Genomic DNA, 17,368 nt, shown 5'->3' with positions numbered 1-17,368 from the left:
ATGTCAGCTGTGCAGACTAACACACTTCTTTTGTAAGTTTTTCTTAGCAGCAGGAAAAAATTAGTAGTTTTTTCCTCACTCTGCAGCCTATACGATGGATGTGTGTGTCGATATAAGTATTTTCAAAATTTTCAATATACTATATTGTTTTACTTTGAAAAGTCCTCCAATTTCCCATTCCTTTCATATGCATGATAAGTGGCCTATTCGTGCACTTATCATAAAAAGTACGGTGTGCAACAAGGGGGTAGTGGCTTTTTCAGACTCGGGTGATGTTTTGAGCACTCGTGTCCGTCTCACAAACATCACCCTTCGTAGAAAAAGCCAATTTTCCTCCCTAGTTGCACAATATACTATTACTCGCCAAAATGCTACATTTTGAAATGAGGTTTATTAAAGGTCATAGAATTACGTCAGTGTATATATATATATATATTAAATAGGGCTATAGATATCTGCAAAACCATGTCAGACGTACCATGCCACACAAAAGCGGTGTCGATTGTCATAATTTATCATAATTTATCAGTTTGCCGCATATAGTCCGAAATCATTTGGCGCGGCAATAAATTATTTCCATTATTAGGGCTATATTACTAGGCTATGTTAAATTTATCGACAAAATCGAGACAATACATGACATAACGTCGCATGCAGCAAGGGGCAAAGGTAGCAGATTTTTCTGACGAGTGAGTTTACTGCCCGATAGCGAAAAGGCTATTATTACTAATTTTGACCAGAAGCTAGGTGACTTTTCGATCCTAAAATGCGGCGTCTCGAGCTTATTCAGAGTTTGTTTGAATTTGTTTTTTTCAAATTCAACTGTATTAATTATTCTTTTTCACTTGGACACTGAACAGAAAATGGGGGTTGGTGAGCGAAGCGCGAGCAGCTCTTAATTCCTATATTATGGTACATACATACGCGGCACTCGTTATATAGTGGCGGGATTTTAAAAGGGCTGAAAACGAGTTTCTGACGTGTAAGTATATGTTATGGTCTGATGGCAAAGTAGGCATTTCGAGTTATGGTAGTTGACATCACGTAACGTTGCATCGGGTCTCTCGGTTGGTGTATATAATATCATATACATATACGCCGACAAGTCTTGCAGATATTAGGTACCTATATCCGAGTGATGTCATCGGCGCTATCGATACCCAATACGACAAAAGACTGATCGCTGATTGCAGATAAAATCCGTAAGAGTGGATGATCCGCTAATTGTTAGCACCATCAGCCTTAAACGCCGGATAGTAGCACATTGTGTCGCGGAAACGAAACGAGTAAGGACTATTGATTCACGGCGGGGAGTACAGTCGTTCACAGCGCCGATAGTTGCGCGCACCGAGTAGTCTGCCCGTAGCGCCGCTTGCTGGACGCTTTTATAGACGCAGTCGAAATAAGTCCTCAGGGCTCAAAGCAGGCTGAGAACAGCAGAACGTGAAGATAAGAGCCGGCTTAAGCGCTGCGTTCCTCACCTCGACGCCTTGCCTGCCTCACTGCCCGAGAGATGTGCCTTCTATAATTGTGAGTAACATCATCAGCTAGTTTATTGTTCAATGCTATTGCTGTTGACGTGCACGCAAAGCTCAGTTTTGCACGCGGCTTGCACCTACATTCACTAGCATTGTCACTAACTGAAAAATCCACGAACAGGCGCATCGAAGCTCGTACTATTTTTTGTTGTTGTTGTTTCTAAATGGCCGATAACGTATTTTTGTTTGCACCCAATTTTCAATCTAATTTTTGTGATACAGTTAATAATGGGCCCATTCTAATAACCGGCGAATGTTAGCTAATTTTTAACACTAAGAGAATCGTGCAGACTGTACCGGCATTGAATGTGGAAAACGACGAAATTATCATGATAATGCAATTTAAAGCGCGCGTGTGCGATTTGATGAAAAATTTGAAAAAATAAATTTTGATATTGAATAATATTGTTTCGTGCATATTCAATATACTTACATGCAAGACGCTGGAAGAAAAAGTCACAGGGTTTGATATCTCGACTCGACTCTGGTGTTCCAGTAAAAATTTCACTACTTACGTACAGGAGTCATGCTAAATGACTCCCTGTCGTTTCTACGCGCCTGTACGTATAGAAACGTGAATTCTATATTGTACAGAGCTACGGGTAAAAACAATCGATAAGCTTGACAGTAGCAACACGTCAGCGCGAAAGAAAAAAAGTGCGGACAGTCTTCATTATTCCCGCAGTTAACATTTACTGCAGACGACCGTCAGCGTGTTGCCAAATTACGAACGTAAGCACGAGTTCGCGCGTAGTTGCAAAGAAGCATCTGGCTTTTTCGAAATGTAATCGAAACAATGATTAAAATACTGGGAATGTAATGATGGATATAAAGTTGTGTCAGAGCTGAGTGATCTCGCCTTGAGTAGTCGTCCAACATGGAAAACATTCTTTTTCCCAACACGCGCGCATTAAATAGGTCCTTTTTCGTGCTTGAAGTTGGGAGGGAAAATTGATCATTTCGAGCGTGTTTTCAAAAGTGTTAAGAAATATTCACACCCCACCCTCGCTAGAAATATAGTTTATTCTCGCCCCTTATTGACTTGTTGCGCAATGTATTATTTAATTCTTCGATTGAACTTACGTACAAGCGCAAAAATGATAATGACTCAAGTACAAAAAACTTCTATTATGTGAATTTCTGACACAGAAATACATTCGAAACAATGTACCTATGTATTTATTAATACGATGAATCGTTACCGGAACTGAATCATGCGACGACTCAAGTCCATTTTCGGCTACAAAATATTCCCGGATGAGACAAATAATTTTGAAACTAGCGTGTACGGAAATTGGTTCTCGCATTTTTTTTGTGCCCAGTAAAACAATTTGAAAGTTATAATTCTTCAGCCACAGATATAAAAAAAGTTTTTAAAGTATTCGTTAGTTTTTATATAATAAAACGAATGCTGGTCGATTTTTTTATGCATTATGGATGATCGATTGGGCCACTTAACTTATCTGCAGTGCGCACAATGATATCCGCAGTTCGATCTAAAAGCTTTTTATGTCTTGCACACACATACACACACACACACGCGCGCACACACAACTGCAATTGAATCTTTGAAATTTACCCAATTCCAATTGTTATAGTTAGGCGGTCGGTTGATAAAAGAACTTTTAGAAATTTGAAATCGATTCAAGAGTTCAAGGACCTTACTGTCATTTGCTGAAGCGCGTTCATGTAGGTGTATCGATCGGTGGCACCATGTGATAATGATTCGAAAATAATAAAAGTGATCTCTATATATTAGCTTACAATTTGCAGCTTGACGTGGCGGACTGAATTAAAGCAGCCAAAGACAATAACTTAATTGATTTAAAAAAATTTTGTCATCGGGTCGCGACCTGAAATTTGGAATGAAATTATTCTATCTATTATTGTATAGCTAATTAAGAGCTAACTTAATCTTTATTTTTTTTAAATTTGTGCTAATAAGCTCGTATAATAAACGAGGGTCGTCCGATATTTTTCATATTCATAACGATAATTATACTATTCATCCCATCGTATGGATGGAGTGCAGTATATTCTTTGTTTTTAGCGTTCATCTGTAATAGTTCATGTTTGTCTGCAGAGTACATATTACACTACATATTACTATATATACTGCAATCAACTTTCTGATATGGCGTAGGTAGCACTATCCGACGGAAATTATTCTTAAAGATACGCATTTCTTCACATAATTCGTTTGATTATTTCGTTAATTAGAGATGACTTGACAACATTACGTGACAATATTCTACCTTTTCAACGTTTAAAAAAGTAATTTTTAGTTCATTTATTCGATGCTATCGATTCGGTGTGTAAAGAAGTCTTATTATGCACGATTGTAAAGCAAAAGTTAACTTTAAGTATCCGCAGTTCTGACCCCCGTTACAGTAGTTGTCCTCTATTTCAAGCTCGAGAAATAGCGACTCATTTTTATTAGAAATTACTTTTATCACGAAAATTCAAAGATTGTGCATTTCTCCGAGAAATAGAATAAACTGGAATACAAAGACCATAATATTTGTGGTTAAAATAGTTTTACGTGTGTGCGCATATATCATTTAAATTTTGTGCAACCTAATCGCTGATACCCTGTGAAGAAAAAAATCGTTCCAACACGAAACAAGTGCCTTGCGTCGCTGTGTTCTCGGCCATTCAAATTCAGCCGAAACTAGCCATGTTCAACGGCATCTATAACCAATCACTAAAAGTGCAAACAGAAAATGTGTATTGGTAGGATGTAAGTACGGGTCACAAGCTTTATTTGAAAAAAAAAAAAAAAAATTGTTGTTAAAAATGCTCGATTTGTTCAAAAGTTACACGCAATTGTATATCTGGGGAAATCATGAACAAATGAGGTACGAATTTTTCGACTTCAAAAAATCCTGAAAATTTCAGAAGACATTTTCCGCAATTTTCGCAAGGCTTCTTCTCCATTTTCATCACAGATGCGTGAATTTCGTGTTTCTTAGACTTAAGAAAAAAGACGAATTTTCATCATTTTGTGACTCGACACAACTCGCTTGTTGAATCATCAGGAATATACATTAACTTCTCTGATAGCACAAAACGTTTTTAAAACTGTTCCGGACGTAACCGAGGGCTACTAGAGATAAGAGCAAGCGTGACGTATTTATTTTTATTAATATTTATTTTGCCTAGCATTAGTTTTAGCGAACGTTTCTCCGTCAATTGATTCTCACATATGCGCGAATCGACAAGGCGATTCGTGGCTTCAGGCCAGTACGGTTAGGAGTGGATTTATAATCATTCCTAGACTGCCACGACCTCAGTAGGGAGTTTCACTCCACGGATTTTGAAGGTCACTTTTAGCGCGGAAAGGCTATAAAGGGCTGATCCGTGACTGCCAGGCCAGAGAGTCGAGTGGTGGAGTCGTTCGCGCGGGTATATGACTGCGCTTATAGCGTTTAATGCGTAGAGCGTCAGTTCTCGGCGACAACTTGTGAGAGAAGGTCACACCAGGACCTGATCGTTAGGAGATTTCAATAAAGTAATAATATCTGATCGACAATGATTTCACAGTTTATTTTTGAACCTTAATGTCATAGTCTTGTCCCATACAGAAACTTATGGTTTAAGAAACGTTTTATTAACGTTTTAAAAACGTTGGAAATGTCCGCTTTTCGATTTATAACAAGCAATTGACCCTTTCATAAAACATTAATGTGGCGTAAGAAAACAGTTAATTAACGTTTTTAAAACCTGTTTGAATAGCATCCAAATGAGAATTGGTTGCGAGAATTAGAAGTAACATTCGTATGGTACTTCCGATTTTGGCGACTATTTTACATTTAAGTCTTATTTAAACATTTTATATCCGTGGTCTTTTGACAGTCCATTTTTGCACGGCCGTGCAGTTAGCGCCCGAGCGTATCGCCCGTGCGATCAGCACGGTGCAATAATGGACTATTTATGCCTCGGATAGGCGTGACGTAGATGCGGATTGATGCCAGTCAATAGTGCTAGAAAAAATTTTTATTAAAATTTTTAAAATCTTTTACAAACATTTTATGCGCATTTATAAAACCATTATAAAACGTCATATAAACGTCATACAAAAGGCTTTAAAAACGTTAATTAGCTGTTTTTAAAACGCCACATTAACGTTTTATGAAAGGGTTAATTGCTCATAATAAATCGAAAAGCGGACATTTCAAACGTTTTAAAAATGTTAATAAAACGTTTCTCAAACCAAAAGTCACAAATCTATCAATGTTTGCAAACTACACGTTTTTAAAACCTTTTGTGCTATCAGGGTTATAACAACATCTCCTTCTCCTTGGTGCATAATACGTCATTTCGAAAAAGTACACTTATGGGTAGAATATTATGGTAATAAATAATATGAGCAATAGGTATATTCTCTGCTGCAAAATCTCACATGAGATCTTATCTAGGCTAACACGCCGAAATCCGAGCCAAAATCTCATATGCGCAAATATTGTTTTTTGCATTTTTTGGGAACGTGAAAAGATAATTCCCGTTTCTTGGGCGATTAATATTGAACAAGTTCAATTACTGTAGCCTCCATAGAGGTTTAGTTTGAACTCTGTACTTTCGAAAATGTCCAGAGTTAGCGCGATTCTGTCGTTCCGTCGTATCACCTCTAAGCGCAAACGCATTTTTATCCCAGAACGAAGCGAGACTTTTTTCCCAGTATAAGTAGACCGTGTTTTAGCATGGCATGGCCATGCTGCTTGTTTTATTTTCGAGTATAAGATGTTAAATCTCTTAACATAGCCAAAAGAAGCATTGTTTATAGTTTTTTTTTCTTTTTTAAGCATTTCAAACCTGTGCAGAGTGGTACGCTGAGGTTTATTTCTGCTTTACATTTCTAAATTACAGTTTTTTTTTTGTGTGAACATAATTGACGTGTTTTTTACATTTTTAGTTTGCATGTATTCGGTAATACATTTACATGCTTTTATATGTGAAGCAGTATAATTAGCATTTCAACGCAAAAGGACGGTTGTAAATCTAGTCTTTTAAGCTTTTTAGTAGCTTTTGTCGCTGAGTATCGTACAAATTGCATTGCCATAGTAAATGGTTGACATTTTTATTTGCCTGATTACAGGGACATATTAATTTTGAATAACCATTCGGCCATGTGGCAATGGTTTGCTCTGACGCGGTTTATTGAGACAATAAACTCTCCATGTAATTTTTTTTTGGTGGAATATATATATATATATATATATATATATATATACATACACACACACACACACATATACATTCGATGGTGACATTTGATCGTAATCGTGAGCCAAAGATTTCGTCGTATACCTTGAAATCGATTTTATCTGCTACAGACATTGTTGAAAGGGCGAGGTCAATGTTAGATTTGTTATTAGTTCGAGTGTCGATGTGTGTATAGGAGGACGGATTGTGTAGGAACATATTTTTATTTATTTATTTATTTATTTATTATTACCAGAAGAAATTTACAAGGTATGTATTTCATACCTGGAAACCTGCAGAGGTAAATAAAATTACCTGTTCGCAGTCTGGTTACAAAGGAAAAGAAAGATATAAACAAAACTTAAAATTAAAACTTAAAACTAAGATACATTTGGCATAGCTTCTAATAACAAATTTGTGTATTCCATACAGAAACAATTTTTTTCTTTTATTATTTTTCTAACAGTTGTATCGTATCCAGTCTTTTATGATTTTCTTTTGAGGGTATTTATTTATATTTAATACTTTTAGTCGATTAGGAAGCTCATTATATACATTAATTGCTTTCATATAGCTGTTCTTATTGCTGATTCTCTTATTTGTTTTTGGTATAATAATACTTCTATTCCTAGTAACACTATCTGATGCTAAGAATTTTTCTTTGAGATCATAGTAGTGTAGTTTAAGAGCTTCGAAAGCAAACAGTTGACCTATATTTAATGGATTGTCTTGTAACAAAAAGTTATTTTTATTGATGATTTTTAAAATTTTGTTTTGTAATTTTTGAACTTGGTCTCGGCTATTCCTATATGCACCGCCCCAAGCAATGATGCCATAAGTTATAATACTATGAAAAAATGCGTAGTAAATCATTCTGAGAGTCTCTATGGGCATTGATTTAGAGATTTTATAAAAAATATAGACTAGGTATTTAGTTTTTCCAACTATATATTGCATGTGGTTATCCCACTTTAGATTACTATCAAAGACAACTCCTAAATATTTAAAGTTCTCCACCCTAGTTATACTTTTATCAAGAATTTTAACATTTATCTGAGCTGGTACGTTTCCAATATTACTTCCAAAAGTCATGCACACTGTTTTTCCTACATTTAAGGACAACTTTTTTACTGCCAGCCACTCGGCAATTACACTTAAGAAATTGTTCATATTTACTTGAGCATCTATCCAGTCTTTACCTGTAGCTATAATAGCAGTATCATCTGCATAAGAAATTATGGACTCGGGGGGAATCTCCTTTAAGACATCATTAATATACAGAATAAATAGTAGCGGTCCTAATATCGTTCCTTGCGGGACTCCTGTGTTAACTAAAGTTCTATCACTTTCATTACCGTCTATTTTGACTACTTGATATCTATCATTTAGATAGCTGGAAAGGAGATCCAACGCTTGACCCCTGATTCCAATACGATATAATTTGGCCAGTAGTATACTGTGGTCAACAGTATCAAAAGCCTTCGCCAGGTCAAGAAAGGTTATTATCGTAGGCTTACTCTTATCGATATTATTATATAATACATTGGTTAGGTAGTTCAGAGCATCCTTCGTACCAATCCCTCTCATAAAACCAAATTGTTGCTTAGAAATTATATTACTCTTTTCTACAAAATCATTTATTCTATTATACATAATTCGCTCAAGAATTTTTGCAACATTAGATATAAGAGAGATAGGTCGATAATTCGTGATCTTATGTTTTTCGCCTGATTTATAAATCGGCACTACTTCAGCACTCTTTAGAGCATCAGGCCATACCGCTTTTTCAATACACTTATTGAAAATATGGGTCAGAGGACCTGCTATATGATTACATAGCAATTTTAAAGTCTTGGCATTTATCTTATCAAATTCCCCATTTTTCAGTTTTAGCGTATTGATTATACTTATTATTTCAGCCATACTGGTTGGCTTTAAGAAAATCGACATAGGATTCATGTCAGGTAGCCTAATTTCTGCGTTGACAGGTTTCACGATATTTGCACTTAATTTTCTCCCAATTTCGCAGAAGAAAGTATTCATGTTTTGAGCTATTTCGACTTTGTCTGTAATTTTCCTATCATTAACCTTTATATAATTTATGGCATCATTAGATTTTTTAACTTTACCGATTTTTGTATTTATTATTTCCCATAGTTTTTTTGGGTTGTTGTAATTATTCTGCACTAGATTCAATTCATATTTCATTTTGGCATCGGTAATTACCTTATCCAAGATTTTAGAGTAGGTTTTATACTGTATTTTAAGCTGTTTATTCTGCACATCTAGTTGCCACAAATTATACAAAAATTCTTTCGTTTCACATGATCTTATTATTGCGTCGGTAATCCAGTTTTTTCTACCTCTCTAAGTTTGGATCAGGTATCGAACTAATTTCATCCCAGTTTCTTGAATTAGCGTTATTTATTATTTTTTTGTAGTTTAAGAAAACATACGGTTCTTTAGTTACTGTCTTTAGCTTATTTACAGCTATGATAATCGGGTAATGATCCGTTAGATCATGCTTAAGCTTGTATGTGGCTGTGTTAATGTTGTGAGATTTAATGAAAATGTTGTCGATACATGATCCTTTAGCTCTACCGATAGCTGGCTTTGTAATACCAACAAAACCCTGAATAAATCCCTTATCAAGGAAGTTACATAGAAAATCTTGGCTATAATGATCACAGTCTAGCAGGTCAATATTAAAATCACCTATGACTAAGTGATTCTTTACATTTTTTTTTAAATTAAGTACTTATTAAGATCTAGTATAAATTCTGTTTTCGGTATCCCATGCGACCTATACATGGCTGATATTTCAAGACCGCTTTTATCATTTAAGGTTATTCTAGTATTTATTATTTTAATTCTCCCTGCTTCAATGACTTTGGTATTTTGGACTAGATTGCTATTGATAAAAACAAAGACTCCATCATTCCTGTTTATCCTACTTTCGTTATAATAAGTTTTATATTCATAATCTGAACCATTCAGTTGATAGAAATTATAATTAACTTGATCAAAAGCTTCTGAACATATCACAATCGCTGGTTTGATAGCTAAACTTTCTATTAAAATTTTCAGCTTATCAAAATTTGCATTCATACTACGAATGTTTACATGCATGATAAAGTCCTTCTTATTGTTTATAGCTTTGTTAAAATTTTCAATATTACCACATGTCCGTTCTTTTTGCATCGATTCATTTTGAAACCTATCCAAATAATCAAAAATATCCATTTTTACCTATTTCTTGATCTTGTTTTTATCACTCTTGTTGGCTGGTGACAATGCAGAGGATTGCGGTTTTAGATGGTTCAGTGGAATTTGTGGATCACGTCTTGTGATTGGTCTTCTGTTATGTTCAGTTTCTGGCTTTGTTTTGTTGCGTGGAGTGTCATTTTCCTGTTGTTCACTATCTACGACATTATTAGCCTCTGTGGATACTTTACGCCTGTTTGCCAATTCTATGCTGTGATAGATCGATTCAGTTTCAGGTAGAGTAGGTTTTATCGGGTAATCAATAGAGTCAATATATCTGTCAATTTTCTTTTTCAAGATGCTGCACAAGTTAGAGTCATAAGTATGATGTTTTGTGTCTAACTTTGACTTGTATTTTGTGTTACTATAATGACATTTAATGCACTTAGCATAATCTTTATCACAATTACACGTATTATGCTTCCAGGAACATTTCAAACACAGAAACTCATTTTGGCATTTCCTGGCACTGTGTCCAAATCTACCGCACTTGAAACACGGGCAAACGTTAACCAAATCATAGGCTTTGCATTGCTGATATCCAACAAAAACTTTGTTATTATTTTCTCTTATATGCTTGTAGTGTCAGCTGGGACTTCCATTATGACCGTACTCAAGCTATTATAATTATTCTTATACATGTGTAAGACTTGTCCTCCCTTTTCAAAATAACTGAAGTTCCTTTCGTTTATGTCCTTTTCAATATCCTTGATGTCCATATTTGCGTGATTATCTATACCTACTATCTTAATTTTCGGGTTGTTGAGTTCATTTTTCATGACATCACATTTGTCCTCTAGTTTTTCCTTTAGTACTGTCTCTGTCAATACCGCACTATTCTCATTAAGACAGCTTATAATGACTTCTTCATTTTTATTTACGTAGATGTTCTTTGTTTGGATGTTTTTTTCAGCTGTTAGACATTCAATAACTGACTTCATAACATCTATATTACTGTTGTTGTTTTTTCTTACGGATATTTTAGGAATCTTTTTATGGATTGGTCTAGAGTACTTCATGGCATCTGAGTATGTAAGGACATTGTTGTCAGTTTTACTTCTGGTGTTTTGTAATTTTTCTTTTAGGAGGTCATTTTTCTCAGTTAATTCACTAACTAATCTCCTTAACAGCATGTTTTCCGTTTTCAGCAGTTCAAGATAACTTTCATCTATGGAATCAGTTTCTTGCAAGTCTTGAGTCTTGTTACTAGTTTCTGCCAGAAGGTCATTCCTCACATCTTCTGATTTTTTTAGTTTAATCTGTGCAATTAAAAGTGATGCCGACTCACTCAGGACATCCTCATCAATTTTTGAGGTTATGTTCCGATCACTGTGTTCAGAGCATACTATAAGGTTATTACCAATGAATTTAAAGTTTTCATTGTTGTTCTTAAGGCAGCTAAGGTGATATGCCTCATCACAGATCACGCACACTGCTGTTGTTGCAGGTTTTTGTTTGCAACATGCAAAATTACTGCGACACTTGTCAGGAGGCTTGTTTCGGCCCGTATATTTCATTTTTACGCTATAGCTAATAGGTGCATTATGCGTGTTTCGATTTTAGGCATGACCGTGGTACGGAAAGTAAGATTAGAATTTGCAGATTTATTGCCATTAATCCTAGTGGAAATGTATTTTGTACCAAAGTGTGCCAAATTATGCTAAAGTGTGCCAAAGTGTGCCATACCCCGATAACCCCGCCCCCCGATAACATGATGTCGGCCGAATGACGGCACCGAGACTGCACGGAATGGGCCACGCGTGACGTCCAGGTACCCCTGCTCCGGGACACGGAAATGACGGCATTGTGCTGAGCACAATGACGGCACGCGGTGCAAGCATCGTGCCGGCACTTAAATTAAGCGAAAAAACAAAAAAATTAAAACCCAAACGGGGATCGAACCCTGAACCTTTCAGTTAGCAGGCTGGCACTTTACCACTCGACCACGAACACTTGTTACAAGTCGTAGCTAATTGTGTCCTTATGTACTGCGAGCGGCTGTTGATGTTAATAAAGTTGCAAGTTATTGTAATAAACAATCAAAATTATTATTAACGCGTTTAACAACATTAATATTCGCCGCTTATTTCGTGTAAGGCGCGAAACTGTCAGGCTGCTATAAATTCGGTAGTCATGAAAGAGTAGTCATAATAATATAATTAATAAAAATTGGCAAGGAACAAAGTCCGGTGGATAAATAATAGCCCAAATTAACAAAATCAACAGCCTTAAAATATAATACATTGAAAAGCCTTATTTTGTGAATTGTGCGGCTGAACATTGTCTAAGTTTCGCAGTCAACAAAGCCAGCATTCTGCAGGAATTTCGTTCCGACAGAATGCTGTCATGGCGAGCAGCACTCCCAGCAGGCATTTTGGAGTCACGCAAGACATCTTTCGTTGGAATTTTCAACATGCGATGGCTACAAAAGTACTATGCAAAATAAGTCGGGTCAAAAAAGTGAAAAAATAAGATAATCACGAATATCTTCGTTTGTCGTGTTTGTATAACTCTAATTGACTGTTAATTGTGTAAACCGTTGGAAATCGATTAAAATCTGCAAGCCTCTTTAAAATTAGTGTACGACACAAGGACTCATATAAATACAAATGATTTAAGGATATGTTCGTTCTAACAAATGCTCAAGAAATGTGAGAAAAAGCGTTTCATCACAAGTTATGTCTAGGCTATTTCTCATAGCCATTTCATAGTTTCCAGCCCATTTTTAATATTCGAATTTCTACCAGGGATTAAATGCTGTGAAAGACTATTTAGTGCAGGCCGAACCCCCTAAGCCTAGTTGTTGATTAGCTCTAGTATATAGCGACCAGATACAAAAACTTTGAATAATAGCACTAATGTTTTGAAAACTACTAAATTTTTATTGATACAAAACTTAAGCTTCATCTTATATATTATTAGTATTAATTAACAATTGTGAAAATACTTGTAATACTGCGGATTGACGAGTATATAAATTTTTAATCAGATTTTTTCTATTGGCGAATGTTACAGGCAACAGCAACGGACTTTTCGTATGAGCCATGAGCATGTATGCCGGAGATGTACAGATTCTACAAACATTGACGACTCATACCAGTGACGTCAATGCGGTGGATTTTGCTGGTGAAAGTATTCTAGTCACTGGATCTGGGTTAGAATTCATCGTGCAATTCGACGATATTTTCGAAACTTTTTTCTTCTCCTCGCGTGGTTGTTAAATATCATACAGTTGTCAATTCGGTGGCGCGAGTTCTGATTATTTGTTTTATAAATTTTTAATCAATGGAATTTCAATAAGTGATAAAAGAGGTGCCATCAATCCTAACGACCCTTACGAAAAAAGTCTGCAGTACCTTTCTGGTACTATATATGCCATATCTGGATGATAGCACCGGAAACAGATGACTGCCATCCATGTTTTAGCTTGTTAATAATGTTTTTAGCGGGGGAAAAAGAGAAAAAATACAAATGCTGCGGTCAGTAGTGCGTATTTTTACTATATCACCATCATTGCGATACACGGCCGCAACTTTTTTTTCAATATTTTACACTATTAGTATTTGAAACTTAAGCCTAATTTAGCGGGCACGAAAAGTTTACATGAGCGCTGCAAGAGAAGCTGCAGAGATTTTTGGTAAGGGGATACCTCGCGAAACAGAAGAATACATTCGCAGAAGTGCAAAAGCTTCATTTAAAGAGTTGCCCGGAGAGGAAAATTGATTTCGCATAGGTCAATGTGCATGCACATAGAATTTTTTTGATAATAATGCACTTGAACACATTAATGAACATTATATTGGCAAACACCGCAGTGACAAACGAGTGAGGGTTTGGGAGTGGCAGCCTGGAGCAGGCTTCACCGAGGCCTCATTCTCACCACTTCTGGGACACAAGTATGGCGTTACCTCAGTCAAAGTTAGCCCACAGTTGACGATGCTCGCTTCGGCCAGTATCGATGGTACCACACAGTTGTGGAATCTCAGGGTTAGTGTGAATAACGCGTACAGAATATATGCGTAACTTTTTACAGTCCATCATTCTTTTCACATATGCCTATCCGTATGCATGCATAATATTACGTTTCGATTGATTTATATATAACTCTTTAGAGAGGCATGTTTTTTACTTTAAAGGTATGGGTTGTTTGTTTTGCAAAGTTTTTAGAATCACGTTGAATCATAATCTTTTTGGAGTCACAACCCCTATGAAAAAAGCTGCAGCGGAATCTGGAGTTGTGGCTGCATATCTCAAACCAATCTAATAAAAATAATATACAAAACAAACAAACACATACTTACACACACACACACACACACACAACAGTTTTAATAAATTCAAAATTTGCATTAATTGAAATTAATAACTATTCGCTTTTTATAACAGACGATAAAAAGTTTATAACAGACGATAACTATTCACACATTGATTTTAAGATAATACGCCACGGCCCAAAAAAGTAAATAAAAATTCATCTGCACTTTTATAACATTTCTTTAGATGTTAATAACAGAAAAAAACTGTTCATATAAATTTCCTAAATTAGTACTAAATAGTCTCAATTCCTTGGCTTGTAAATAACTATTAACAGTTTAAGGCTAATAATAATTTTTTCCATTTGGGGTGGCTTTCAAAAAAGTCGAATCAATTTTTATTGGGGGAAAATTCTGATGTATACCGATGGCTGAGTTGATTTTCTTACTCCCAGCCAGATCGATATACATCAATTTTAAATCTGATTTTTAGATTTGATAACGTAAAAATTGTGCAAAAAATCAGGAACATGCATACCAATTATAAAAAGATTATAAAATTATTGATAAAAAAGCCCACAAAAAATTTCCGCTCACGATTTGTGATTGCCAGCCCTGTACTTAAGCATAACAACATAATAATAATTCATTTGCAGTCTGGCACAAAAATACACACAATGGTTCAAGCCGGAGGTGAGGCCGTGAGAATTTGCAGGTTTTCACCGGATTCTTCGCTCTTAGTTACCGCGGGCGATAATGGACAAGTATGTCTTTGGGACCTCGTTAGACGAACCTTGATAAGGTTTGTAATATGTTTGTTATCATCGTATTGTAACTTATAATGATAATGATAATGATGATAAAAAACGATAGTATAATAATAATAATAATAATAATAATAATAATAATAATAATAATAATAATAATAATAATAATAACAACAACAATAACAATAACAACAACAATAATAATACTAAAGAATAATATTACTTATATTTTCATTGATAAAAATATCTACTTGATAACGAGGATTAGATGTTTCCAAAAGCATGAGGGCGCTATACAGAGTTTGAGCTTTACACCAGACTCCAACTGGCTCCTGACCAGCTGCACCCTCGGTGTACTCCAGCTTTTCTGCTGCAATGAAATCATTGAATCCTGTCCTTCGAGAGAGCAGGATCTGACAGTTTTCGCTCAGGTTGATGATGCCCACGACCTCGGGGTCGTTTGCTGTGACTTTTCCTCCACACAAGAGATCACTAGTGAGCTTCGTTGCATTCTTTCGCAGTTTTTGCTAGAAATGATACTGCGTGCACAGTCTATATGATTAAAAAAAACCTTTTTAACGATATAAAGGTAACGAGCCATTTGCCAGGCTGTACCAACTAGTTACTTGCGGCAACGACAGTCGTGTCAAGCTCTGGGAGGTCAAAGTCACGCAGGACAAGTGTGACACTCAGCCGATAACTGCAAGCATCGAACTTTGCAGGATAATGGAGAAACACAGCAGTGCCTTAACTTGCGTTCGATTCAGCTCTAACGGACTATACACTGCCAGTAGTGGTCTCGACAAAACCGTCGTTCTTTGGGAAACGGTAAATGCTGCCCCTGTTGAAAATATATACCTGGATATCCAGGTGGATTTTCAAATATGGATAATCTATATGGATTCATGTGGATTCCATATGGATTTATGTTGATTCCATGTGTATATTCCATATGGATATCCACATGGATATCCGTCTAGTTTTTTAAAAAGTCAAGACAGTTAAAAATTTTGTATGCGCCTGTCATGTATAGTTCATCTATCTAATCATTAATGGAAGTACCATCCGGATGATAACACCTAATCTGGGGTTGTGAGCTCTAAAATCTTAATTTTTTTAGCTTTACAAAAAATTTTAATTTCTATAAAATAATTAAAAAGTAAATATTTTGGAGCTCACAACCCCAGATTAGGCGTTATCATCCGCATGGTACTTCCATTAATGATTAGATGAACTATACATAACAGGCGTATAAAAAATGTTTAACTGTCTTGACTTTTTAAAAAACTAGACGGATATCCATATGGATATCCATATGGAATATACACATGGAATCAATATAAATCCATATGGAATCCACATAAATCCGTATAGATTATCCATATGGAAAATCCACCTGGATATCCAGGTATATATTTTCAACAGGGGCAAGGTTATATAATATTCGCCCAATAGATAAATTTAAAAATCAAATACAATTGATATAGTTAAAATTTATACATATATCAATATGATTATTATATTTATTAATTTTAGAACACTGGAAGAGTTATTGCCGTTCTTACGGGGCATAATCGATACGTAGCTTGCTGTGCCTTTTCGAAAAATGGGAATTTACTGGCAACGGGTGAGAAAACTAACAATAAGTTAACTTCTTTTTTTTAACACGTGCATGAGAAAGGCCCTTTTTTATGCATGAACAACGAATGGAAAATCGACTCGTACTACAATATCCACACTCGGTCTACAAAAGCCTACTTTACGCTCTTGTTACATAATATATTATTGAGCACTCGTGTTCGTCTCGTGCTCAAAAGTCATCCTCGCTAGAAGAATCCAATTTTCCCCCCTATTTGCACAATATACTATTGATTGTTTTAAACCATCGCGTATCGTGAAGGATTCTGATACATTACCGCCTACTCGGACCTTTCCCGTGCTTCCGTTCAGACATTTTTGAATTAATCTCACGAGTTTTTTTGGTACACCGAGAAGTACTAGATTTTGATACATTTTGCTTCAAGTATAAATTAATATATTCAATAAAACCAACATTCTATAAAAGTAGTTATAGCTACTAGTACACAGGACCGGCTTTAAAATTAGAGAATAAAAAAGAAATAAATTTTGAATATTAAAAAATGTTTTTAAACTTTTTATAATTAGTTGATGACAGTATTAATTATATTAACAAAATGTAACAATGAAATAAAATTTATTGAACATTTTTTTAATTTAAATTTATAATATAATGTAAATTGTGAGATTATAACAATCGTAACATTGATATTCTGTACTAAAAAGTAATACATAAAACGATATTTACTTTTATTTTAAATGATAA

General features: G+C 35.4%; 1 protein-coding gene across 3 annotated transcripts in view; it reads left to right on the top strand.

The window, feature by feature from the left end:
* Positions 1–1,356: 1,356 nt before the first annotated feature.
* The window catches only part of LOC100680537 (WD repeat, SAM and U-box domain-containing protein 1), a 38,512-nt gene continuing 22,500 nt past the window's right edge, over positions 1,357–17,368 (top strand). For 2 of the 3 annotated variants that reach the window (XM_031932930.2, XM_032601132.1), the window contains exons 1-7: positions 1,357–1,530; positions 13,020–13,158; positions 13,820–13,991; positions 14,914–15,059; positions 15,293–15,519; positions 15,614–15,852; positions 16,561–16,651. In XM_031932930.2, coding sequence (XP_031788790.1) covers positions 13,049–13,158; positions 13,820–13,991; positions 14,914–15,059; positions 15,293–15,519; positions 15,614–15,852; positions 16,561–16,651 — 985 coding nt within the window. In that variant the 5' untranslated portion in view covers positions 1,357–1,530; positions 13,020–13,048. The remainder of the gene's footprint in view (positions 1,531–13,019; positions 13,159–13,819; positions 13,992–14,913; positions 15,060–15,292; positions 15,520–15,613; positions 15,853–16,560; positions 16,652–17,368) is intronic. The other variant, XM_031932929.1, reaches the window with a different exon arrangement.

This window comes from Nasonia vitripennis, chromosome 5 (genome assembly GCF_009193385.2).
Source record: "Nasonia vitripennis strain AsymCx chromosome 5, Nvit_psr_1.1, whole genome shotgun sequence".
NCBI classification, from domain to species: Eukaryota; Metazoa; Arthropoda; class Insecta; order Hymenoptera; family Pteromalidae; genus Nasonia; species Nasonia vitripennis.
This window is presented reverse-complemented; position numbering and strand designations above follow the sequence as displayed.